A 27,482-nucleotide genomic window follows, 5' to 3' on the forward strand; every position below is an offset into this window, starting at 1 on the left:
GAGAGCATGTACAAACTTGCAGCACTCCGCTCAGGTGTTGGCAGCACATGCATGCAATATACAAATACGATCGAAAGTGAAGCTCCCAATATGTATTTTTGCCATACGCGATGCTATTGACTTTCGCTGCTTCTGTGCTCAAGAATAATCGCTCATTATATCAGCTGTTTGTATGCAATTTCCTAGAAAAAGGCAAGTGTACAACATCTCACGTAGTTGTTCAGATGATTCGGCAACTTCCAGCGAAGATACGCACACTCCCCACCTAGGCAATTTTTTTTTACCGAGTGCCCGGCAACAAGTTTTACTGAGTTTTACCGATATTCGGAAAGCAAAACTAAGTATGTATGAGACATGTTTTGATCAACGCGTTGGTGTTCTATGTTCTAATCTTGTACCGTATATTTGTTCTACATCTGTCAAACCCTTTGACTAGCTGATAGTTGATTGTATGTGTAGATACGAGCAACGAAGGGTTAACTATCGTGATATTGTGTAGTTAATCTGACCTTGTCCGAAATAGAATAGTACACCGCTCAAAATTCGTCATTGTTCTACCAACACCGTGCAAGCTAATCGCTGGCACCCTTAGCTTATGCATGGCGGTATCATCATCCGTCATCAACATCGGATTGTCTGAAGTTAGGTATGCCTAATTCGACTTCCCCCACGGCCAAGGCTTTTGATCGCTATAGCAGCGACGTCTTCAACCAGTTTGTTTCTCACTTTAGCTCATGTTTCGTGAAATTTTCATTTTCTATTTCATCAACTGACCTTCCAGCACTGCTTTTGGATGTTTTTATACATAGTAATTTTTTCTTCATCGAACCGTCGTTGCGGATACCGTTGTTGAACACCTTAAAGTAGCGCGACGTTCGCTCATTTATTGGCTGGCTGGCTGGTTGGTTGGCTTTGATTTTGCTTGGCTCGTTGGTTTGGCCGATTTGGCCTGGCGCTGCGCTGAATGTTATGACTTTGTGAGCTTCAGCCGTTCGGTCGTACGTACAACATTCAAACGCGGTCGCCAGACTCAAAAGTAGGTCAACCTTTTGCAGCGCAACAACCAAGCGGACGGCATGTTGGTTCATGACGCGCTACCTCACGATCTCCAGGCTTTGTTTATAGGTGCTCAAAACGCATTTCTGGTGGCCTTCATGAGCGTCGGGAAATGGGAGCGCAGCTGTCACAAAACACCATTCACTAAGAGTACAATTTAGACCAGCTTCAATTAAAGCTGGCCATCTATACTTTTTGTGGTTTATCATAGATATAATTGCTTTACATATAATAATTACAACATATGAACACACTATTACATCCTCAACGGTCTAATAAAGAATTGAAAACGTTAAACTAAATGTTCGCTAAAATTCAAATACCATACAGTTTTGTAACATTCGATTATGTATAATATAATTAATCCCGAAATTGAGAAGTTGACATATACTAACATGAAAGTTGGATGGTAATAGGAGCATCTTTGCTGACGTAATTTTTACGGAAGTTTTCATACAGGTATACCTCGATATAACGTAACTACCACTTTTAATTTCCATTGCCGATTTCTCACAAACGATCATTCAATCAAGCAAAATAATGATTCTATCGGATAGTCGAGTTTAGAGATATCGACGATGACGGTCAAAAGTGACAGTTACGATATATCGAGGTATACCTGTAATTAGAAGAATTCTTCTAACAACAATATACATATTGTATATTTCACACTATAGGGTGGATGTACCTCTTATGACTATACGTTCCTATTATGGTATGTTCGAATTATGGCTTATGGGATTCCCATATGCCACAAACGGAGTACACCATAATAAGAACGTATAGTCATAACTGGTACATCCACACTATAGGATTTTAGGCAGGACGTCTCCCTTGCATTTTCTAAGCTTTAAGTGACGTGCATACATTTGAAGTAATTTGAAGTGATAAACTACAAATAATTTATAGCTTCGATCCATTATCGTTGTTGCTCCAAACTAAAAATGTAACATAAAGCAAACCGCAAAACAACAAAAGTTTTGATTAAATTGATAGAACAAAGTAAGATTGCTGACTTAACCTTCGTTTAGTTTTCTAACGTTTGTGATTTAAGAAATTAATATTTACCAACTGCTATATCAAGCGCTGATATATTTGCTGGAAGTTGCCTGAGTCTACATCGTTTCTTATTCGATGAATTGAGGAAATGTTGCAGTTTGAATATACGCCAAGCTCACCGTCAATCACCGACGTCATTGTCGGCCAACCGAACGAGGAGGTACGCGGATCTCTGTGCCCGTGAAATCACTCGCGTAGCCCACAGTCGCGTGTGAGTTCGATCGTCTTAATTTACTCACAACTATTTTCACATTTGTATTTATTGAACCCCATTTCAATTGCTGCCGCGTTGGTTTTCGCGTTTTCGCAATTACATCATCCGCATTGCCGCAGCAATTCGATGGCGCGGAAAGTGAAATGTGAGGCAGTCCTCCGGTAAGCCCAATAATTTCCAACAGTAGCATTATACCTAGGTCTTTTTTCATTTGGTTGAGGTGGTGAATGATTCGCTTCAGAATGATCTTGAAAAAAAAATCCCATTTTCAGAAAATTATCTGCTATTTGGTTTGGGTAATTAGGTATCTGTTGAACAACTGAGTAATTGAATCATATTTCGCATCAGTAATCGTCGCAGACAACAAAGGCAGGCTAGACAGGTCAGAAGCACGCGGATTTATTTTTTAGGAAGCAACAAGGTTTTACTAAAGAAAAATTCCTCATTTCCTGGCGCGACATAGTCTTCAGAGGTGTCTGATTCATAGACAAATAAGTGCAGACAGTCATTGACTCATTGTTTGTGCCGTGCTTTCTTTCTGGGACACAGATTATTCTACATTTCTCAACCAAACCAACCAACTCGTCCCTTGCTGGGACTATCACGACAAATAAGAAAAAAAAGAGAATTCACAGCACCGACTAGCTGATAGTTAGATAAGCAGCCAATATACGTCACTGGTTTGTTTGTTACCTCGCTAGCTGATAGGGAAACAGTATTATCGTCTTAAAGCGAGTGCTTTACTTAAATCAGGGATATTTCTTGATAGAGCTGTAACAGGGCGTTACAGCTTTTGTAATCAATGACTTTTCTCGATGATTTCTCGAAACTCCAGACACACCCACGCAAACCAACATAACCAACGGGAAGGGGAAGTCTTCCCCTACCCGATTGTGACGTTGATTTGAGTGAGTGAGCCTTGGCTTTCTAGAAATCGTTGAAAGAAGCCATTGTTTACAAAAGTTGTTAGGCCCTAATTCCAGCTCTATCTAGATTTGTTCTAAAAGAAATTAATACAAAAAATAGGTCTGTTTAACACTTTAGATATACTTCATGAGATTGTCCTATTGGCTGTTATACCTACTGCCTGAATAGAAACCTTCTTCTTCTTCTTTGGCTTTATTGCGTCCCCACTGGATTAGTGTTTTTTGAGCACTTCCACAGTTATTAACTGAGTGTTTTCTAAGCCTGTACCATTTTTGCATTAGTATTATTGTATGGCAAGCAGTGCTGAGAGGTAGACTTTTGCGTGATATTGTCCAAATGGTTTTTCACATAATCACTGATAGACTTGATCCTCAAAAAAAAAAACTTTGTCAAAATCTCATTCATTTTTCGTCAATGACAAAGATTTATATGGTAACAAAAAGTGTAATTTCGTGCATTCTGAATCACATTATTGTTATCCAAGCAGTTCAAAGTACATAACTCCCATCCAGAGTTATGTACTTTGACTATATGTTTAGTATTACTTCTGCGTGAAGTCAACGATTTACATAGTTGAAGATGCTAATTTAAAATAACAGACTCGAATTGAAGACAACAAATCAACAAGACTGGCAACTTTCCAGATTCTAAGCGACATATACAATGGCGGTGCGCTTGAGTGAAGGTGGAAGCAACGCATAGAAAAATGAGCAAATACTCAAACCCTTCTTCTGAGGATGTAATCTTTGCTATCAAATTCGTTCGAAGCATTTACCTTTGAGCGGCAGATGACGCGATTGTACCTGTCTCATAGCGTTCGTATGAGGAAATGGAAGAGTTGCCAGTCTTCTTGATTTGTTGTCTTCGCTCAAATGGTAATTTTTATACGATAGATGAGGAGATGAAAGTATAGAATTGATAGTTCCGTTTAGAGTACGGCAGTGTGAAAATTGCGTATAGAGAGTAGAAAGCGAGCTAGGACAACTTTAGGAAGGTACAAATCGGTTTTATCATTTCTCTTTACCAAACTCCCCCTTGGGAGAGGGATGGTGAGGGCTGTCCCTCCCCCGCCACCGCTGGCAATATTTCTAATTATTTAAAATCTTGTTGTATTTTACTAAACTATAAGAAAAAAATTGACACGGCTTGTGTTGTGTATTATTTTTTTAATTTTTTTTTAAATTTCCTGAAACGATGATGTTTAGGTACATTATGGCATTTAATCGACAAAAAAGGGTATCTAACATAATTTTATCATCAATCTAGTCCAATATAAATATGAGCTAAAATTACCCGGCAGAACGCGAACTAGCCTAGGCAGGAAAATTGAACGGGTACGGTTGTTGTACACTGAAAAACAACAACTAATATTGGCCGTAGCTAAGAATAGAAAATTTTAAAATAATACTCTGAAGAGGTATGGCATTGATTAGTAATCAGCTGAAAATACAAAATAGATCCAATAAAAAAAAAATTGAAAAATGTATTTTTGTCCTTCGGTAAATCGTGAATATCTAACCGGATTTCAACATAGGACCACGCTTTTTTGACAAAGTTGTTTGTCATAACATTTCACATCTTTCAATTAAATTATATTGATAAAAAGAATATGTTTGATACCCACTTTTTGTCGATTAAATGTCATAATGTAGGTATAAATCATCGTGTTGATGGATTAAAATAATTGTAACAAACAAATTTGACACAAAACAAGCAATAACACTTTTTTGCATATAGTTTGGACTCTGAAGGAATCTGTAAAAACATGAAAGGGTTAGGTTTCACAAGAATTTAAAGAATTAGAAATATTTGTTTGATATAAGCTAAGAAAAACGGACTTTTTTCGAAAACCTCAAATTTGAAACCTCTAAACAACATTGTCGCCATACAAAAGTTTGTAATACTTTAGCTTAAGTTGATGATGATGCTTCCACCTCTTACCCCTAAAACGGTTTGAGCTGGACGAGTTATCTTTAAGATAATTAAATATAAACATTTTAACCAGGTTTGCAAACAAAATCGAGCTGGTTACAATTACAGATATAAATTTCCCGTTATATATGCTAGTGGTGGGTGGTGGGTGCGTTTCCCCTATAGGCATCGGTCAAAAAAAATCACAGGTGTAACCAGTTATCAAGAGTCTAAGTATAATCCTCGACAATACTTCCATTTACACGTGACCGAGGATTTACATTAGACTGGCCCACATTTGTATGGGAGATTTTTTTATCTTTGTTTTCAGCGGGCCAACCCCCAGATTTGTGCCATTAGGTGAGAAAAGCACTTTCTAAAAATTTCAGCTAATTCGGATGTAACACGAACTGGCGCTTTTGGCTTAAAGATTAAATGGGGATTTTTTTTTAAATGTATGGAGAATTAACATCCCTCACTCTTTCGGGCATAACACTGGTTCAGCAAACTCTTTTAAGCTCAGAATTTCAACACATGTAGCTTAATCTATGAGAAACAACTTTGTAGAAGACATCATCATGATGCAAGTTAGTATTATGGAGAAATTCATTCGTGAATTTATATGTGCATTTTGTTCGTATATTGCAGCAAAATACAGGCAGCTTAAGCTCAACTAGATTACCACTAAAATAATAAAAGTTCATATTTTCCACAGGCCAACATCCAGACTCGTGTCAGTATGTGAGATAACCACTCGCTGACTGTTTCAGCTATTGTAGACGTTACACGGGCTGTCGCTTTTGGTTTAATGGTCATATATGAGATTCGGTTGAAATTTTCATATACTCATATGCTCATATTTATTCAAAAGCGAATATCTCAATAAAACTAACCGGATTCATAATTCAGTCTTGAGCAAAGTTGTTACTTATTGTTTGAACTACAAGTTTTGAAAATCTGAATCTAATCGAGAATAAGGAAACTTTTTTATGATCGATAGTGTCATTTTTACATGTATTTTATCCAAAATCCCCATACAAAATTCAAACTAAAAGCACCAGCTAATCCTACAACCAAATGAGCTAAAACTTTCAGAGAATGTTTTTTACATATATAAGCTTCCGCAGTGCCAGGACTATATCATTTTCATTTTCATTTTAATTTTGCAGCGCAGGGTGGGGCAGTAGTAAAGGAGGGGTAATGGCTGACTCGCCACATGTAGGCTACATGATCGCCATGGGAAGGGATAATGATTAGATTGAGGTAGGTGGTTGGATGTTTTTTTTGGATTGAGATGGCCACGATGCTACAAAATGATATGGAATGTGTAAGCTGGAAATAGTTTGAAATTTTAATGAGTTATTTAGAATTCGTTACTGAGAGTTCTGCTCTGCTTTGAATCAGAACACTGGATTCCGTATGTATTGTTTCAAGATAGTTATGGAAAAAATGCTGCGACGTTAGCGCGTAGATACATCCGTGCAGGTTTGCTTCCACTCACTTGCTATAAAAAAAAAATGATTCTCTGATTCTCGAAACCACTACACGCTAACTTGAAAGTACTCATTAATGAGTAAAAAAGATCCATTTTGAAGAAAAGTGGCTTAACTCATTAATGATTAAACAATTTTACCCATTAATGAGTATCCATTACCCATTAATGAGTAATTGTTAATCATTAATGGGTAACAGATACTCATTAATGGGTAAAATTGTTTAATCATTAATGAGTTCAGCCACTTTTCTTCAAAATGGGTCTTTTTTACTCATTAATGAGTACTTTCAAGTTAGCGTGTAGATGTTACAATGATGCTTCGCACCTGTTAGCCACAAGACAAGCGTCTGACACATAAAACCTGTCAAACTCGCTCTCAGATAGTCTCAATTAGCGATTTTACGACTCGCGAGCGCTCACTCTGAGTGAACGCTCACGAATCATAAAACTGCTCATTGTAACACTTTGGAAGCGAAATTGACAGGTTATATGTGTCAAACGCTTGCCCTTCAACCTCCTCCTGTATAAGTAAAGTGAATAAGTAAATCCGTTTCGAACGAAATATCTAAATTATGTAAGTTACGAAAACCGCGCGAATTCCGAGAGCCGTGCGAGACAACCGAAGCGAGAAAAAATGCTTATTATCATTTGAAGAGTGCCACAAAAATAAATGTGATAGTCTATGTTGGCAAGTTGATTAATTTTGGTTTCCTCTTTAGATATTCTACTTATTTTACTATTATTAACATTGACTGTTGTTTACAAATGTAAGTACTTGAACACTAAGAAATAAGTTAACTCAAATACTTTAACCGAATATATCAGAGATTTCGCGTAATGAGAGAATAATATAGTAATCGAGTACAATGAACTCAGGGGAAAACAATACCTACAAATGATTAAAAGTTATTAATTGACACATATCTCTACTTTTACTCATTTCCTAAACTATTCCTCTCCTTGTTAATACTGCTTGTTATTGGTCTGCTTGCGTTTTCTTATTGAAGTTTAAGAGTAAATAGGAAAATTTATTACATAACTTTAAGGTTAGTTGCCTCCCTAAGCGGACCCCCCGCATCCTAATTCTTTTGTTAATCTACCTAATATTATTAGACTTTCTGAATTTTCTTATTTAAGTTCGTTTGATGAATATGATATCTCATTAGTCTAATTTAATAAATTATTGAAATCTCTAATTCACATAATCAATCACTTGTGCTTGTAATCTAAAGTTAAACGTGTTTCAAGTACTTTTGATTTTGACCTATACCTATTTATTATATCTTAGTTCGACCCAGGTGACACCTTCAAGTGACTAAAATGCTTCATTTTGAAGTAAGTTTCCTAGCTGATTTTAAATTATATAGGGTACATGCTCCAACTACGCTCACACGTTTCCACTATGTCGTCCCACAAAATTACGTATGGATATATCACAATAGAAGCACACCCAGGGCTGAAAAAATCACTAAAATTCATCAAAGTTCACTATGGATGAAATATCATTTCATAGTGAATGCTGGTGATTTTTTCATGATTTTTTCAACCCTGAGCACGCCACAGTGGAAATCCCGAGCCATAGTTCAAACATTTATCCCAAATCAAAATGAAGCACAATACCATGTACAAAAATGATGTTTAACGTTGTTCCCTGAGTAATACTTCAATGAAAACAACAATGAAAGCTTGTCACGCAAGTAGAAGGAGCACCGTTGGGCACTTTCTGAAATATTTCAATAGTATAATTCCCTTGCAAACCCAAATAAATCTATCTGCGTAAAAATAAATAAAATAAGAGTGATTTGCGGCAAAACCCGCCAGTATCACACCCAACGTCAGTGCCTATACGTAAGCGTACTACGACGCGACTCTCAATAAAAGGAGTAACAAGTGTGATACTATCACTGCTGGACTAGATCTTTGGTTCTCTCATGCAGTGGTTTATCAGAGAGGGGAAGCTTAGTAATCCCCATTGCCCGCCCATGGTGCCATTCTATCACGGCATGAGTAAGCAACGCCGGCCACAAACCCACCGTCTCCAACACTTCACTAGCATGAAATTAAGCCCGCCCACCAACAGCAAGGTGCAAAAACTAGCCTAGCTTCCGCAGTGCCAGGACTATATCCAGGGAAATGACTTCCAGCCATATATTTCGCGCGCGAGGCTCAAACCATTGTAGACTATTCAAAGTTATTTTTCTTACTATTACTACTACAAAATAAAAATAAAAACTAAACATCCATCATCATCATAGCTGCCAACTATGTAGTTTTTTTTTTGTATATGCTACACACATTACTAAAATGTCTTTATGACAGTGCCCATACAAAATAATCCGATAGAGATAACTTCGTCAAGATACATTGATTATTTATCAATTCATAAAAAAATATAACTGCTCAATAAACGGCTTTTATATGTGAAATGCAGCGTGTCTTAAATTCGGTTAGTTGTACGCTTGATGTGTCTAGACATCGAATTGAAAACATGTACACCTTTGAAAAATAATTAATTTTGTGATGAAAATGTGGTGTTCATACTTTATCCGCGTTTCAAGTTTTATATCTATGGAAATCACTTTCTGTTTCAATCCGATCACACAAATATCGAGGCAGTAAACCGTTAACTACTTTATAAATGAACACCAGAGTCAAATACACAATTCTTTGCTTCATTGACAGCCATTGCAAGGCGCCCAGCAGAAAAGTTGAGGAAGTGAATCTATTGCATCTCAAAATCAAACGCATTATTTTATTCTGCAAGCGCTGTAATCTCGATATTTTTGTTTCATTGGCCAAAAGCAAAGATGAGGGGAGATGATTGATTTGTATTTTACTACCAATAGTTAAATTGTGATTGTGAGACTTGAACTTGAGTTTGTCATCAATAATCACGCCCAGGGTTACTTCCACTCACTGGCTATAAAAAAATGTTTTTCGGTATTATGAAATCATGATATAGGGGAAATGCAGGTAATGTCGGCCTAAGTGTCCCTAATTTGGGCCCATACATAAATTCAGGAATCAACTAAATTTTCAACAGCAACCAAAAATATCCATTAGTAACGTCCCAATAACGCGTTCATCTAGATAAAATTGATAAATAGCAGACTTTTAGCGATGGGCCCAAATTAGGGACATGTAGGCCGACATTACCTACATTTCCCCTAGTATAATGCTTATTAGTACTTGTAAGTTACTAGAAGAGGTCATGAAGTATATGTTTGACACATAAAATCCGTCAATATTGCTTTCAGTGCGTCACAATCAGAGATTTTACGACTCGTGAGCGCTCACTCTGAGTGAACGCTCACGAATCATAAGATCGCTGATTGTGACGCTCTCAAAGCGAAATTGACAGGTTTTATGAGTCAAACACATACTTTACTCCCTTGTCTTGTTACTAACAAGTACAACATAGCATTATTGCATCTAATGATTGCATAATTCCGAATAATATTTTTTTTATAGCAAGTGAGTGGAAGCAACCCGATCACGCCAAGATATTTATTTTTCTGAACGCGATCAATTGCCTCATCATCAATAACAACAATTTTTAGCGTGAGCCCCCACGTTTCATGACAAAATGCTATTTTGGGACACCATGTTGTCCACGCAGAGGAGAAGGGAGGGGGGGTCTAAGCCCCTTACATGGATCCTGGTATATTAACGATGAGCTGTGTATATGTACCCCCATTATTACTTGATGAGGATATTTCATTAACTAATTCGATTGAGGATATATATGGGCAGAGGGATAGGACGGAGATAAATCTGGTATATCAAATATTATTTTTGTATATAAAAAAAAAACATAAAAGATGCATTACGAAACATTTTCTGTTATCATTTAGGAAAAATTGAAAATAAAAACAAGTCAGACGCAATAAAAACATTGCAATACCAGGCACGAAAGAAGCCACAACAGATGATAAACACACGCACACCATCAGCAATTAGCGTGATAGACGAGTGCGAGCAGTGCGAACCTTATTACAAATCGTAGATAGACCACCATTCGTGCACACATCCACAGCCAGCACCGAATCGAACGATGGGCCTGGTTTTTGCTTGCTGTGAAGCTTTTGTTTACTTGTGTCACATTCATGAAAACATAAAATTCTCGCGTAACATTTGCAAAGGGACTATTCACTGTTGTTAACAAAACTTAATGCCCCTTTCGCGTGAATCGAAGCTTGCCCATGCAAACCAGCAGCACCATTTGGGTATAGGAAACTCTTCCCATCCTGATAGTGTTCATGGTTTATGTGGGCGTACTTCGGTTCGCGCGAAAAAGGCCTTCAAGTTTTACAAAATCTGATTGTCCCTTTTCAATTGTTGTGCGAGAAATAATACCCTGCTGCCTCTTGTTGGTAACACGCGTATGCGCGTATCTACTCTCCCATTCTGGTACAAGAGTGACTGTGAGTGTGAAAACACATACGTACCACACTACTATTTTTGTTGTTCTTCTTGTCTAACTCGTGTCGTGGCAGACAGAGGAAGCAATCGTCAGCTGCTTACTGCTAAACGCTCTCACATCCCGTTCACTTCTGCTACCCAACAAGCCTATCCCGTTCCCGTAAACAGTGCACTTCAACTGCTCTAAAACTAGGGGGAGTGTGAGGCTACACATCGGAATGGTACGTTTTTAGATGTAGTCAAAACGGGTGATACGCTTGAAGAATAGCAAATATGAGCAATGATCAGCATCTGAATTATTGCATGGTGACTAGCAAAGTCTGATTAGAAATTTCCCGAAAATTTTATAATTTTTCCGAGTACGACATGCACGGCCCCAAAAAAATGTTATTTTATCGGTTTAGCTATATACAATAATCCCTCCATTTATGGGGTGGGTGGTAGTACGTTTCCATACATACGATGGGTACCATCCACCCACCGCTATTTCTCGGCTGACCATCAATCACTTGAGCTGATATTATGTGACATTGCGCTTAAATTTACACGAAATATCGTGTAAATTTACGCCAAACATAGCGTTAACTTTGTGTGCGTTATATATCACAGAAATTTACATGAATTTTTCAAACAGTGTACATGATTTTATTGAACTCGCCATATTTTGACGGGATCGATGGGTAGTTTGATTTTTGGTCTATTAAACCGACAAGCCGTTTTAGCATATTAAAAAACATTGTTTTCTCGTTTCATATTTTCCCCTGAAAGCTTATAAACATAAATAGAATCTGCCTGATTTGCCTGATTTTTAGACAGTTTTTGTTCTGTAACTGAAAAAAATAAAAGTAATTCTCACATATTATTGCAGTTTTGGAACGTGTGATAACTACTCACCAAAACTTTACTTAAACCCTTCATCAATCCTTATGAGATATTTAAAGCACTTCCCAAACCTGTAATAATATTTAGGGATTACTTTTAAATATTTTTTTCAATTACAATACAAAAATTGTACAAAACAAAACAGGCAAAAATCGTTGTAACGTCACGTAGAATGTATCTATTGAAAGAGTACTTTCAGAATTCACTGTCCTATTAACCAATGACTAATTAAGAAAGGGGAGGGGGAGGGGTTGACAGATGTAACTGGTTCATATAAATTTCCAAGAAAAAATAATGAACGATTGTCTACGTTGTTTATGAACAGCCTCTTTGTTTACGGCTATACATGTATACTATGAACATCACATTCATAGCTCCATAAGTACTTTTTAAGCATTCCACACTACAATCGATAAGATTGCAAAAACTTATCTCAAACATCTTATGGGTATGAAAACAAAGATTTCTGTTATCTATTAGAGGGACTTCCAGTCGGAGGCTAGGTAATATGTATATTCAAATTTACAAGAATTGGGTTCTTTAATTTTGAAAAATGTACCGCATTTTATACATCGTCTGAAAGAGCTTCGTTTTCTGAGCACAATGATATATTTTTTCGTTACCATACCCTTTCAAACAAATACCATAAACGATGATACCCCGAACACGTCGATATGGTTATTTTTATTGGAAAAGCCTTCCATCTCAATGTTTAAACCGAGAATTAAAGCAAAATAATCCACTGACGAATCGATTTTATTTTTACCTCTCCAAATTCCATGAAACTTCGCATAATTAAGGGGCAATTAATCAAGTTTGTGCCGGCATTCAAGTCATTTCGAATATATGAGTCGATTTTGTGCTACAATTTATTGAAAAATATCTAATACGCCATTTTGACAAATTGGGCGAGTGTCAAAACGACCGAAGGTTTGCACAAACCTGGATCATTTCCCCTAGCGAACAATTATGCAAAGTTTCATGAAATTCGGAGAGGTAAAATAAAAAAATTGGTTCAATGTTATCGCAATTTGGCCTGGAACTGATCATTAATATTAAGACCTGATCAGTTCCATGTCTGAGACTTTCAGTGCGTCACCGTATTGAGTATTCAACAGCCACATAAAAAAACAACAAATAAAAACAGGTTAAAAAAAACTGAATTAATCCACCTATGGTGAGATCTGACTCATCATACTAATAAAAATTCCGACAAAAGTGCTCATATGATGTGACATGTGAATTCTCAAGTGATTTGAGGTATCGTATGATGGATTTTGACCCTAGTCAGAAACTGGTCACTTCCCTTGGGGTACCCGTAACATGTCCGGAAGTAGCCAGTGTGGTCTTTGGCACTCCAAATGACTATCATTGAACTGGTTTTTGAATTCTCATGTGATTTTATGCAGCGTTGTTACGGAAATCCCTATTTTTAATCCGTAAAATACGCGCCACGACATCCGTGCTAGGATGCCAAATCTGCGCCATAGAAAACATATTGAATTAACACCGCAAATAAACAATTAAGAATACACAATTTTTTAACCGAGCTTATACTTTAATTATATCGAACCTCTAAGGTAAGGGTTTAGATTCTAAATAGTGGTGCTTGAGTATTGACTGAAGACAACAGATAGGCAATTACATAAATTGTGAAAAGAATTCCGAACAGTTTTTCAAATAAGAATTTTTTGAAAATTCTAGAATTACGAAAATTATAAAGTCTACCTATAATCATAAGAAGACCCAGCTCCTGAACATATACCCAAATCCGGGATGCTTTATTTTTTTTTTCTTAGAACAGGACAGAATTTTGAAATGATAGCCTTTTTTAAATTTGTAATTTGATCTAAGCCTGATTTTTAAAAAAAGTATCTCAGATTTTCATGAAACCAGAAGTTTTAAAATCTTCGAATTTCGGAATATTGCCATCAAAACTGATCCTACAGCGCCACGATTTTTTAACTCTTGAAGATGAGGCAATAGAAAGAATTTTAAACTACCATTCGTCTAGTACCATGCTGGAGGCAGCTGAATTTGATTCCCGGTCTAGTCTAGATTTTTTCGGGATGGCAAATTTCTCGACATTCCTGGGCATAGAATATGATTGTACTTTCCCCACAATAATACTAATGCAAAAATGATACAGGCTCAACAAGCTTTTAATTAACAATTGTGGAAGTGCACAAAGAACATTTAGATGAGATCCGGCGTTAAGTCCCATTAGGGCATTAGAGTGAAAAAAGAAGAAGCATATAGTAAGAACATTGCAGGTTTTCTACAGAGCTAATCCACAGAGTCTATATTCAGGTCACAACCATCCACAATTACAATTTGATTATACACACTATGATTTTGTTTCCGTGTTCGGTAAATTTTACCGAAATCAGAATAGCTGAACGTTCGGTAAAACTTTGACATTCATTTTAAAGGTTATTGAATTTGAAAATAAAATCAAAACATGTTCAACCTTGTTTAAATGATCAAATCTTGTCATTTTAGTGGAGATTTAGTATCAAAGTAGCTGAAAAGTAATTGAATTGAATTGCATGAATTTTACCGAAAAGTTCAGCTGTTCAGATTTCGGTAAAATTTACCGAAGTCGGTGATAATTTCTAAGTGTAGAATCACCACTACAAGTGTTTTCGAACCAACCTTGGAGCTCTAGGGTCAGCTTCATCATTACTTGGCATTTTAACGGACAATACCAGCTTGTGAAATTCACGGCAATGCTTTAATTTCAGGTAGGGTTTTTTATCTAATTTCCGTCTTACTTAGCACAACCCAAGCTTTACCTTTCTTTCTTGAACGGATTTTAACAATAAATAAAATGTTTCTATCAAAGAAGACTTCTAAATTTATTCCCCTTTCCATAAGTACCGTTGAATTTGATAAAGAGCCACACATTGTTGATATATTTTTGAAAATTTAACACTGCTTCTTGATTCTAAATTCGTTTTACGAGTTTCAATTCCGTCCTATCGCATTGAAACAGCGAGTTTGCTAGGAGCGCTTCTTTTTTTTTGAGAACAATGAGTTTAAATATTCACACAATACTTTCTAATAGACTTTGTGTTGTAGTTTGTGAACTAACGCATCAGTACAAACGTATTACTGATTTGTGCACGGTCAAAATATTGATTTTACTGATGCTTTCTGCTCGATAGAACGGAAATGGACGATTAAGACGAAGTAGTGTACTTCGACAAGAATTTCCAAAACATTGGATACTTAAAAAAATACAGAAACTTCCGGGAGAGCCTTCAAAGTTTACAAAATTTTAATATCAGAGATCAGAACACTGAATATATCAAATTCTTGGAGGCCCGGCAGTTTTAGACGTTTTGGGTATGGCAGAGAGAATGTAGTATGCAATATTAATTATTATTTCAAACTCAACATTGCTACTGTTCTGGAGCTCAGATGCAAGAATTTATGGAGATTTTACACACTGTAACTACCATATCATATAAAACCTTTCATTTGGTGGTCGCTGCGTCCAATTCAGTTCAGTGGTTGCCGAGAAACATGACCGACAAAAATTTCGTTACACACTCGGTCTGAGTCGATTGGTATATGACACTCGGCCTCGGATCGAAAGTTGGTTTTCCAAGCGATATGTATACCCTTCTTTGTAAGAAGAATAAAAACATCCACTCAATTATCCCCAATGCCCCCGAGTGTGAGTAAACCATCGTTCGTAACATGACAAAGAAAAACACGAGTGCTAAGACGATCACTAAGACGTTAACAATAACACTCAAATCTACTTATATGAGAGGAAGAGACAATGAAACCATTCCGTTAGCTTGGAAAATAATTATAAATTATCACGTCCAATGCTAATGCTAAACCAACAAACCATTATTGACGATCATATGTAGTAGTTCCTGATATGCACGTACCTATGTATAAAAAATAAATAAGTTACTGGAAGCAATTATTTTATTTTGCACGACTTCCAGAGCAGCTGATTTTATCAAGAAATATTATTGTACCCAATGATATCTGAGTAGGTGCGTACCGTATGAGTGATGAATATTTTTGACGTGCTTTTCCTTAAATGGTGTGGAAAATTGAAAGCCCATTGCAATCGGAAAGGGAAAATCTGAAAATGAGCGAAATCTGACAAATGGTACGTACAATCGTGCACTCGCTGCTAGTGTATTGGTGCGTTCGATACTAGAGCAACAGCGTAATAATGTTTCGAAGGTAAACTGAATGGAGAGTACAAAGAATTGAGTTCGTGGAAAATCGCCATTAAGTGCCGATATGAGATCAATTCATCCGTAAAATCCGTAAATATATCCCTATTAACTAATGCCTTGTTCAGACTACAGAGTTATAACATGTTATACTAATTATCGACAACAGTCTGGTCAGTATATAACTAAACCAAAACAAAAACAAATGAGATAAATGTATTCATTTACACGATGTGCGCATTCAAAATTGATATCAGCATTGTAATTCAAGTAAATTATTATAATTTTTAGCATGTGTGATCATTGAACGCACCACATTTAATCCAATGACTGACAAACGTCAAAACCTGCTGATTTCTCGCTACCCATACATACAGAGGACTCGTGAGTGCCTTCTCTGTCTGTCATATACCACAATACGATTGTTGCCTTGTCGTTTGTATTTCAACCATTTTGCACAACGAAGATATAACTATGGAACCATATAGCGAGCCAACTAAAGTAAGATCAGAAGAATACACACAACAGCACACAACCACTGCAACGTCGCATTACAGAGCTATTTTGTAGGGGGATTGGATGGAAACGAACGAGTAAAACCACCCGAGAGAGGAAAATAAAGAAATAATACTCTAGCTGCGATGCAAAACACATCAACAAAACATAACAGTGCTGGCAGAAAAGCAAACATAGTATAGATGTTACAAGCGGAAATCGATCCGATAGATATCTCTGATCAGAGTAATTTATTTATATATTGATAAAGACCCTAATAAACAAATACCATAAATGAACGATAACCCAAATGGTACAACTATTCCATAAATGGTTTGGAAGATATCCCGAACACGTTGTTAAGCAAAATAACCATACAAATTATATTAGGGGAGCTGCCCATATACCACGTGGCAGTGCTGAGATTTGTCATTGTCATTGACAGATTTTCGCGAGATATTGACAAATTTGTGAGCGGCGCCGGTGGTGTAGTGGTAAGCGTGATTACCTCTCACCCCATCAGTCCTGGGTTTAATCCCTGTCGGGGCCGCCGGGATGTTCTGAGGCATAACATCTCTGATCACGCCGGGAAGTAAACCCGTTGGTCCCCGGTCTATGAGTTGATGGGTCGATAGGTAGGGTCCAGGTGTGGGAGCTGCCTCCCTGGCGTCGGTAGCATTGGTGCTCAGTAAGGAAACCAAAAATGGTGAATTTTGCATTATATTAAACTAAACCATTTGTTTTCAAAGGGCGTAGTTGTTTAATGTTTTTAAAAAAAGTAAGTAGTTAAATTTTGACCAAATCTTGGACTTACATTGCGAATACTACACGCAGAGAAATGGTTTTTAATTTCAAAAATAAATCTGAGGAGTAAATTCAACAATATTTTTCTTTGATTCTATCATGACATTTCTTGAATCAAAACTAATATATTTTGTTCCAATCACGCGCTTCTTTTTACTACAAAAAGTATGCTTTTTGTTTCAAAGAAAATATTTTGTTGATTCTTAAAAAAAATTGATGTAAATAACCTGATATTTGATTTATTTTCCATTTTATTTGTTTTTTTTTTTTTTTAATTTTAGATGAAATCAAATAATTAAAATATTTTTTATGCTGTCAAATAATATTTATTATACTTACAAAATTACAGTATCTAAATAACAATTTTCCATTTACTTTGTGTAATGATTATTTTCAAGATGTCAACTGTGTATCGATTCGCTGAAATAATTAGAATTATTTATAGGGCAGAAATGTATTAAATTAGAAATTTCCTACCTTTAAAGCACCGACTACTTCTTCGCTCAAACCCAATAATTTAAGTAATTTTAATAATTCTAAATCTTCTGCACCGAGAATTTCTAACTCCAGCTCTTCAATCAATTCTTCCTCTGAGGAATCATTTTTTTCTGTTTGCGTCATGTAATAAAATGGCGGTCCACAAAAAATCAGATCATCCCCAAAAATAAATTAATTGAAAAGCAAGGTATTTGTTTCTAATAACGATAACGACTTTGTAGAGTGAACGCTGCTGAATATTAGAAACAAAGATTTTTTATTCTTTGATTTTACAAAAAAACATGAGTTTAAATTAAAAATTTAATGTATTTGATTCTAATACGAGTTGTTTCTCTGCGTGTATACAGAACAGATCGATTCGACGTTTGTGCAAAAAGTTATTATTATTTTACCTTAGCCCTAGTGCACCACGTATGCCTTCAGGCGTATATATAAGCTGCGGTACATTTAGTCTACAGTAAACAGTTAATAACTGTATCTACACATGTCGAATCAAGTCACAGTCTTCAACAAAATTGTTCTGCATAGTATTCCCACTTTCAGTCCGACGTTTGGTAAAAATTGAGTTATTTTTTGGATTTTTGACAAGCAAGTTAATATTTTCAGTCCATTTCCCATAAAACAATTTTTTTTATTATAGTCACTTTAACACTCTTGGGTCATTCGTGACTTGTCCGGGGGTGATATTTGAACTCGTGACTTTGGCGTGAGAGGTATGGATGTTAACCACTACGCCGGGGTCGCCCCCCATAAAACATTTAAATTATCCCGGAAATCCTTATCATTTTTTTTTTCTCCAGTGAAACATCACTGTTCATACAGCACAAGGGCAGAGGTAAAGATTTGGCACTACAGAATAATAATCACAGGGATCAAGTGAATCCTGCTTAAGATGCCGGATTGGGAGGAATAATTTTTGAAGTAGGGGATAGTCGGAGTAACAGTAGTAATATTAAAAGTTGGAAAGTAAACTATCCTCTTGATTTTTTTTTTTTGAGAATCAATGTCAGTCAGTGCCATTATGTTTGTAGATGTCTTTACGATTGTCAGTTGCCATTGCCATTATAGGTGTTTCTCAATATACAGCTGTGTTCGATAAAATAGCAGCGTATGCCGATTTTCATACAAAGTCGTCAACAGTAACACAAGTTTCTGACACAAATAATCTCCAATACAACATGTAACGAATTCAAAACTCCGAAAATCACTCCACTATAGCAAGTGAGAGGAATCAACCCTGCAACCTTTCTTCATGATACACTGTTTCTACCTATCTTATTAGGCCTGTGGACACGCGTTAGCTTCGAAACTTCTAACCAAACTGGGAAATCTATCAGATCAACAAGAAAAAAACAAAACAAAAACGCAAAAACGAGCAAATCTCTTGTATCATATACTAATTGATCAATTTAGATGGTCAAGTTTTGAACCCACGACCAGCATGCTTTTGGCGCTACTGTTTATGGAAAATACTGTGGTAGCCACAGCACAGTTCTGTCAAAACCTCAGCATTTTCATTGATCCATTGACTGTAACAAAAATAATATGCTAAAATAAAATAACATTTTAATAAAATGATGTACAAAATTTACTAGATCATTACTTTATTTGGTGAGAAGTTTCTAATAAGCCCTCCCAGCTCCTCTGTATACAGAACAAATCTGATACATAGGGGAAATGTCTCTAATTGTTGGCCTATGTATCTAATATTGGGCCCATCGCTAAAAATCTGCTATTTATCAATTTTATCTAGATGAACGCGTTATTGGGACGTTACTAGTGGATATTTTTGGTTGCTATTGAAAGTTTAGTCGATTGCTGAATTTATGTATGGGCTCAAATTAGGGACACTTAGGCCGAACATTACCTGCATTTCCCCTACTATAATCAAAATAATTCTGCAATTATTGCTCAATCTGCATGAAACAGCCGATTTCATCAAGGACTATTAACAACCAAGAATTAATCGTTTAAGGCAAACTGAAGCGTTATGAAGGTGGTATGTGTTACTATGGCTATGGTAGTTCGTTTACAATTATCCACGGCCCATACAAATTTTAAAATTTTTGTATGGTCAATTTTCTACGCAGGGGGAGGGGGGGCAAGAATCCCAAAAAACTGTCTACGTAGTTTATGAACAGCCCTGTGGTGGCTTCAGCAACCCTCCCTCTTGGCAGAGGATTGCATTTAGACCACATTTAGTCTAAATTTAATCTTCTTTTACCTGAAAGAAGTGAATTTACGTAAATTAATACTTAAGAATTAAACAATTATCTTAAAAATAACATAGGTTTCGGTATGAGATGAACTAGCCGAAACTGTAAAGTAATACATTTTTCGGTTAAATCCTTCCATTCGGGGAAATGTTATTCGGGAAAATTTGCATTCGGGTAAAAGTCTTACAATCGTTGTTGCTTTGAAGCAGCTTTCGTAATGTTTAAAAAATTCTGTTACTGGCCCACTTGTTGGCTGAAAATCGTGTCTCCGTTAAAACAAAAGAGTGAACCACATTGTTAATATAATAGGGGAAATGTTGGCTTCGGCCATACCTTAACCTATTATCGTTAGGGGAGTAAACAAAGTCCTAGAGCACTCAAATTTGGCCAATAGATGCTCTGAAACACAATGTATCCACATGCCAAAATTGAGCTCTCAAGGACGTTGTTTACCCCCCTGACGATAATAGGTAAAGGTATTGCCGAAGCCAACATTTCCCCTACCTATAGTTGATTTAGCTACATACATTATAATATAAACTACCTAATACAGAATGATAATTTATGTTCTCTTGGATTTTCTTCACCATCATTAACAGCCACAGTAAGGCAACATCTGGCAACATTGACCAGCGCAGCAGCACAAGCAAAAATATGGTGGCTGCTCGCGGCCTTCCTCGGACTCGGACTGTCTGATTGAATGAAGAGTTAAAAATATTGTATATGAACGTGCTCTTGGAAGCATAGAATGAAGGTTCCTTGTATATTTTTTTTTTATCAGAATAGCTTTAGTGTTTATCAAAAAATCAATTAATTAATTAATTTATTAAAAATGAGTTCAAGGAAGAACGAATTCTGGAACATAATCTCAAGAAGTCCATATAATAAACGTGACTATTTTTGCCTTAAACAGTAAATGAAGACAACAGTACTTTGGCCAAATATAGGACCAAACTAATTATAGAAAGGTGCATAATGGAGTCAGAAAATAGTAAAATTTACTAAAAAGAAAATATAAAAACCTTTGTAATGAACACGTAGATTATTTTGGGTCAGTCCGATGGTGGTGCACTTGTCTTGGGAACTCCAGGAACGGGGCAGCGGATCGACGGTCTCGTTGACGTTCGGATACAACAGTTTGAGACGGTCGACCATAGCCACTTGGGAACCGGAAGAGCCAGCGCCAGCTCCTCCAGCGCTTCCGTTACTTGCTTGCGAATTGTTTGCCGAATTGTTATGTGAAGTCATTTTTCCCTTTACTGAACTATCAAAATACGAAACACCATCACTACACTTTGCATTTACACTGCTGTCAGCCATTTGATGATGAAAAAAGCAAAAGAGAACTTGTCTCCCTGCTTGCTTCTCTTCCCCCGACGAACCCTGCACTGCCACTGTACTCTTTAGTAGCTCGAGCACTTCGACACTTTTCTTTGTTGAACCTTTCTGCTTTTCCACACCCTCTCGCTCTCGCAAGCTGATTTTTTTCTTTTTCTCCCCTACAATCCTCCTTTTTCCTTTTCCTTCCACGACTCGCAGTTCACGCTCACTGAGGAAAATATTTCGAATAATGACGACTGAAAAATGACGACTTGCTCACTGCGTTTCGGGTTTCATTTGCCATCAATAATCACACACTAATCTCGATCGAAATCACCCACATTCACTGCCAATAGAAAATAATCCAATCCAATGATCATTGCAATATTTTTTCTACACTAATCGCCTCTTTTTGATTGCCTCACTAAGTTTTCCATCCATAAAACTTTGTTGCATTATTTTTCACTCAATCATTTGCCTTCTGCTACTGCTACTGCTATATAGCTGCTGATATTTTCCTCACGCCAGTCGAACAGGAACTGTCTCTTCTGCTGCTCAGTACAAATTTCTTGGCTACGACGTCGAATACGATGAACGAACAAAGTACCTTTTTGTTGACGAACATCAACACGTCTTGTGCACACGCACTAGATTTCACGCACACTTATATCAAACTCACACATGCACCTGTAAACGAGGGAACGACCAGCGACCTGGTGGGCATTTGGTGTTGTCAGATGCGTACACAGAAAAATAGAACTAACCTTAATTGACATTCTTTATTCTTTAGGCTCTGAACCATTTGGCGAATGCGAGGGCGAATGTTTTTAACTTTTGGTTAAAATTTGACAGATGGAAAGTTATTGATTAACCCTGCTATCCGAGCATGGTTATTTCTGACAGACAATAAGTTAAACTTTGACAACCGTGGCTCGAAAACCGGTCGATCGATAGCACGGGGATTTTCGAACATAGAAAATAACTTTCGAAATGTCACTTTTAACCACGAGTTAAATTTAACTCGGCAAATGGTTCACAGCCTTAATGGGACTTCCTATACGGTGGTTTCGCGAAACCCATTAATGGGTTAACAACTATTTCCGCTTAATAAGTGCTAAAAGTGCCCCTCCTAATTTAATAGGTAAACTGCGGTTTACTCATTAATGCGTAAATGGGGGATCTGTCAATAAATGGGTGTTTTTTACCCATCTTCTTATATTGTGTTTTTCCTAAAATGGGTAAAAAATACCCATTCATACAAAAGGAGGAGGCTGGTGCTGGGTTATTTGTCCTCGTTGATATAAAAAACCTTACTAATATTTACATTGAAAATAAATGCAGGTGTTGCGAAAAAAAATATAACACGGGATATTATAATACCATGTTGGATAAACTGTATAGACTTATCCGTAAGTCTCTCAAATGTTTCGGAAACTAACCTTTTCTAGAGATCGTCCATTTTTGCTTAAAAAATAGCGGACAGTAACTGTTTGCATTCCCAATGGTCGGTGACGGAATGAGACGATAAAATTTTCAAGTGTTTTCTTTTTACCCATTAGTGAGTAAAAATATACACAGTACGCAATAATGAACTGATTCTTTAAATGGGTATTTTTTCACCCATTTCAGTGTCAACATTTCAAAGGGGCGTAATTGCTTTTGTAAACAATGGCTTTAACCGTCGATTTCTCGTGAATTAAAGCTCACCCTTCCAAATTAACAATGCTAGCTGGTGGAGGAAACATTCTTCTACTTGTTGGTTTATTAATTTTCATGTGTGAGCTTTTATTCGCGAGAAATCGACGGCCAAAGCCATTGTTTACAAAAGCAATTACGCCCCTTTGAAATGTTGACACTGATTTTATGATTTCCAAATTCCCCCATTTTTTGACAGCAACATACATGTTTTGAAAATGGGTATTTTTTAACCCATAAGGGTTTTCACGAAGCACACTCAAAAAATATTAAAATCTAAATATAGTATAAAAGATACGCTAAATCGCAACTCTCCTGCCCGACGCATAGCTTGGGTATAAAGAGAGAAAATGCAAACTTTGTATAAAAATGGTTTATACATTGAATAGTATAAATTTGCTGTATTCATACAATGCATAAAGTTTGTTTATGCGCCAGGATGTGTTTATGATTACTTTTTCTATCATGGTTGGTTATTTAAAAAAAGTAAACAACGTTTTTATTTATTTTTATTGACGTATTTTGAAATAAAAGCACCACAAAACATAAATGGGAATAATAATCACCACACGTTGAGGGAGATAAGGAATTATCAGACAGTCATTCTTCGTTAATATACTCGTTTGCTTTCCACGACATCCAGCATATCAATCGATTACATCTTTCGGATTATCCATGACTGAGCTACGAAGCTTTTTCCAACCATGGTCATATGGTAGCAGTAGCGAGGAATTAGGATACATCGTGTAGCGTAGGTGTTGAAGAATGTATTTCGGTAGCTAAAAAGGGTGGTATCAGCACTTCTGCCAATGGCTCCTCATTTAGGCCTACGAACATCTCTTGAACATCCGATCGTCAGAGGCTTTAAACTCCATTGTTGAACAAATCGGTGTTCTACATGCTTCCGATCCTATTAAAATCCGGCCTCCGGTCGTAACATCCTTTGCGAGCTTAGTCCTGAAAAAAGTAAACAATATGGGCTTTGGTTTTCAATGATGATTATTACATTACCTGTTAATTGAAAGTGATTTTTTTCTTTATATTAGTCCATATTAGGCCACTAATCTACCGATGGAACCCAACGACCGAGATTGAATTAAAAAATTAAAACGGAACGATAACAACTTTGACGTGCGCCATTGCAATATTTACGTTAATACCTATACACTGCACAAATTCTTCGCCTTTATTCCGACTTAGTATAATTTTGAAATCAAATTGTAATCAAACCAATGTATAAATATTGACAAACCATAAAATGATTAAATATTAATCATTCATTGTTTAGTAATATTTTTGAGTGCACCATGTACACACAAAAAATTATCGTTAGTAAATAAAAAAAAAAAAAAACTATTGGTACACTGATAAAATTTCAGAGATTGTTTTTATGTGTCCCACACATGATTTTTTGCAATGTTATCAACAAATAATATCTATATGTTGGATACATACTTACTATGTGTACACATAAAAGTCATGTGTAACCACACATACTATTCATTTGACTCATACATTTCATGTGTACTTTTGAATGGATTCTGTTTATGTGTATTCACATGAAAATCATGTGGAATTTTACATGGAAATTCGTCTATAAAAATGTGTGGAATTCTATTAGTGTAGAATTAAGAGTTTGCATTGGTTCTTTTTGGTAGAAAAACGTTAAGTCAATAAAAGTCAAAGAATTATCAAATCAAAAGTTGTCTGATCACTGTTTTTAAAAGTTGCGACTTTCAAAATAAATTGTCCTACTGTCGAAAAAAAAGCTCGACTGAGTTGAAATAAAAAGGGGATTTTTTTTTAATATTTAAAACATACATTTGGGCTTGAAAGTTTGGTACACAGTTGTTGAATATTACATCCAAACTGCTGCAACCAGGTCAACCCGCATAAACGCGAACCATAAATTGACCTTACCTAAAATGGTTAAAAATTGTTTATAATCCCTGCTTAACTTTAACTGAAATGGTTATGGAACTTTACATGAACGTTTAATGATAAAGTTTCAACCTTATGTATTATGGTTTTTTGGAACTGAACCTTACAAATAATGGGTTGTTAAGAACCATTACCATTCCAAATTCTTGTTTTCTCCATACATTTTCAGAAAGAGAACTATATAAGAACGTTTTTACTTATGATTTGAGAACATTAATGGTAATGGTTATGGTAGTCAGTAAGGTCCATTAATGGTTTTGTATTATCGCTCAACTTTACGTGGAATATATCGTGAATTGGTAATCAGTAAATTACAGGCAACCAATTCGCGATATATTCCACATAAAGTTGATCGATGTTAACCATTTCAGTTAAAGTTTAGCAGGGATTATAAACAATTTTTAACCATTTTAGGTAAGGTCAATTTATGGTTCGCGTTTATGCGGGTTAACAACCCCCCTTTTTTATTGTAAATTTTCCATTTACCATGAAATTTGCTGTTTTGTACAACATAAATCAAGGTAAAATTATTGTAGACGTAACAATATAAATCATTGTTAAGACAATAATTTTCGTCTTATTGTTACATTGTTTTTTATTGTATTTTTGTTGTTATTTTTTTTCGGGAAGCCATATCACTGGCCTGGTATCTATAGTCATTATTGGGTATTTTGCAGTTACCGTGCAGAACGCCCATGTGTTTTATTTTCCTCCTTTCCGCCGCTACTGTGAATTGACAGTGCTCGAGTGATCGAAAATTTCGACGCAAAACAAACTAATGTCAAAAAGTAAGCCAGAGAAGAAAGTGCGTTTTTGTTTTAACAAAATTACGATCTTGTCGCAGCAATTCTACTTTAAAAAAATCTGTTTAACTCTGTGATTTAAAAGTAAATCTGATAAAATGAGTGCTAAGAACTCGGCCTTAGCATCACTGACAGCCACTTACACGGATTCGGAAAATGAAGACGATCACAAGTCTGAAAATGGATCGATTGCTTCGGATGATGAAAGCTCTTCCTCACAGGTAATATAGTATTCTAAGTGTTTTGGTGATAATAATTAACTAATTTGTTTTACAGAATCGTGTCCGTTCTAGACAGCAGACACCGTTGCATGATATGTCGGAATCTTCTGTTACACCACCAGTGACAAACATAAGTGCATCTAAGTCAGCAGTTCCCACTACGACAGCTAGCGGATCTAATGAATCTTCTTCATCCCGACAGAAGGCATTGCGGTTGGTCAGTTATTTCGACGATACGGTAGTATCTGACGATGAAAATGTTTCACCTCATCGTGAGCAGGAACATATGGATATATCAGAGGACGAGACTCCAGCATTAGCCGAGTCATCTGCTTCGTCTACTAAGGTTGACCGAGCCAAGATGTACGGTTTTAGTTTGCCACCGGAACCTAAGGGAAAGTGCTCATTAGAGCTGCAGGAAAAGATTTCAAATCTCTATGAGAAGATGCGTAATTCAAACATGGATACCAATAAGATCATTCAAGAGCGCAAAGAGTTCCGCAATCCTAGTATATATGAGAAATTGATTCAATTCTGCGATATTAACGAACTGGGGACAAACTATCCGCCAGAGATTTTCGATCCATCACAATGGGGAAAAGAATCTTACTATGAAGAGCTGGCCAAGGCACAAAAAGTAGAAATGGAAAAGATGGAAAAGGCTAGGAAGGAGAGTGCGAAAACGGAAATTCAGGTTGGTGTCAAAAAGATGGAACCGGATGATTCGAAAAAGCGCAAATCAAAATGGGACCAACCGGGAGTGCTAGGTGCTGCACCAGGAGCGATTGGAACTGCCGGAGCTATCAAAACTGCTGGAATTATTGCCCAGACGCTGACAACTACAGCTACTGGTACAAAAGGCACCGTCATATCAGCTTTTGGTTCTCTTCCCAAGAAACCCAAAGTGTAAATTTTTATGGTAAGCTATACTTAATTTTATCGTTTCTGTACAATAAATAAGTAGTTTAAGAGAAATATGCAATAAGGCATCAGTGGTATCACAGCCTTGCATCCAACATGTAATCGACTGTGATTTAATTCTTCCCAGTTACCTTGGTGCACCAATCGCCTTTTTACCTGAAACATTTGTGTAACATAATTTCACATGTACCCCTTCTTTACAAAAAGTGGTGAACTTATCAAGCTTGTCTTCTTCTTCTTTTCCTTTATTTAACGTCGGTCTCTGTTCCGCAATCTAGTGCCAATCATCGACGGACATCGATTGCCATCCATTTACGGCAATCGAATGTGCAGGAATGCAGCTTCCACACCTGCGTAGGATATCGCATCCATTCAACACGCACATGGGCCGGGACCA

At 36.5% G+C, this 27,482-nt stretch overlaps 2 protein-coding genes across 3 annotated transcripts in view; one reads left to right on the forward strand and one right to left on the reverse strand.

Moving 5' to 3' along the window:
- Window positions 1-22,036, reverse strand: part of RanBPM (Ran-binding protein M) — a 42,521-nt gene extending 20,485 nt beyond the window's left edge. Inside the window, exon 1 of one of the 2 annotated variants that reach the window (XM_065221669.1) lies at window positions 21,207-22,036. In XM_065221669.1, coding sequence (XP_065077741.1) covers window positions 21,207-21,504 — 298 coding nt within the window. In that variant the 5' untranslated portion in view covers window positions 21,505-22,036. The remainder of the gene's footprint in view (window positions 1-21,206) is intronic. The other variant, XM_065221670.1, reaches the window with a different exon arrangement.
- Window positions 22,037-25,949: 3,913 nt separating this feature from the next.
- Window positions 25,950-27,137, forward strand: LOC135700939 (SAP30-binding protein). The gene is made up of 2 exons (XM_065221608.1): window positions 25,950-26,164; window positions 26,220-27,137. The coding sequence occupies exons 1-2, from the start codon at window positions 26,042-26,044 to the stop codon at window positions 27,072-27,074; spliced, it is 978 nt and encodes a 325-aa protein (XP_065077680.1). The 5' UTR covers window positions 25,950-26,041; the 3' UTR covers window positions 27,075-27,137.
- The last annotated feature ends 345 nt before the right edge of the window (window positions 27,138-27,482 follow it).

The sequence above is a fragment of the Ochlerotatus camptorhynchus genome, unplaced genomic scaffold (genome assembly GCF_037179485.1).
Source record: "Ochlerotatus camptorhynchus isolate MF236.1 unplaced genomic scaffold, CSIRO-AGI_Acam_v1.1 ptg000146l, whole genome shotgun sequence".
NCBI classification, from domain to species: domain Eukaryota; kingdom Metazoa; phylum Arthropoda; class Insecta; order Diptera; family Culicidae; genus Ochlerotatus; species Ochlerotatus camptorhynchus.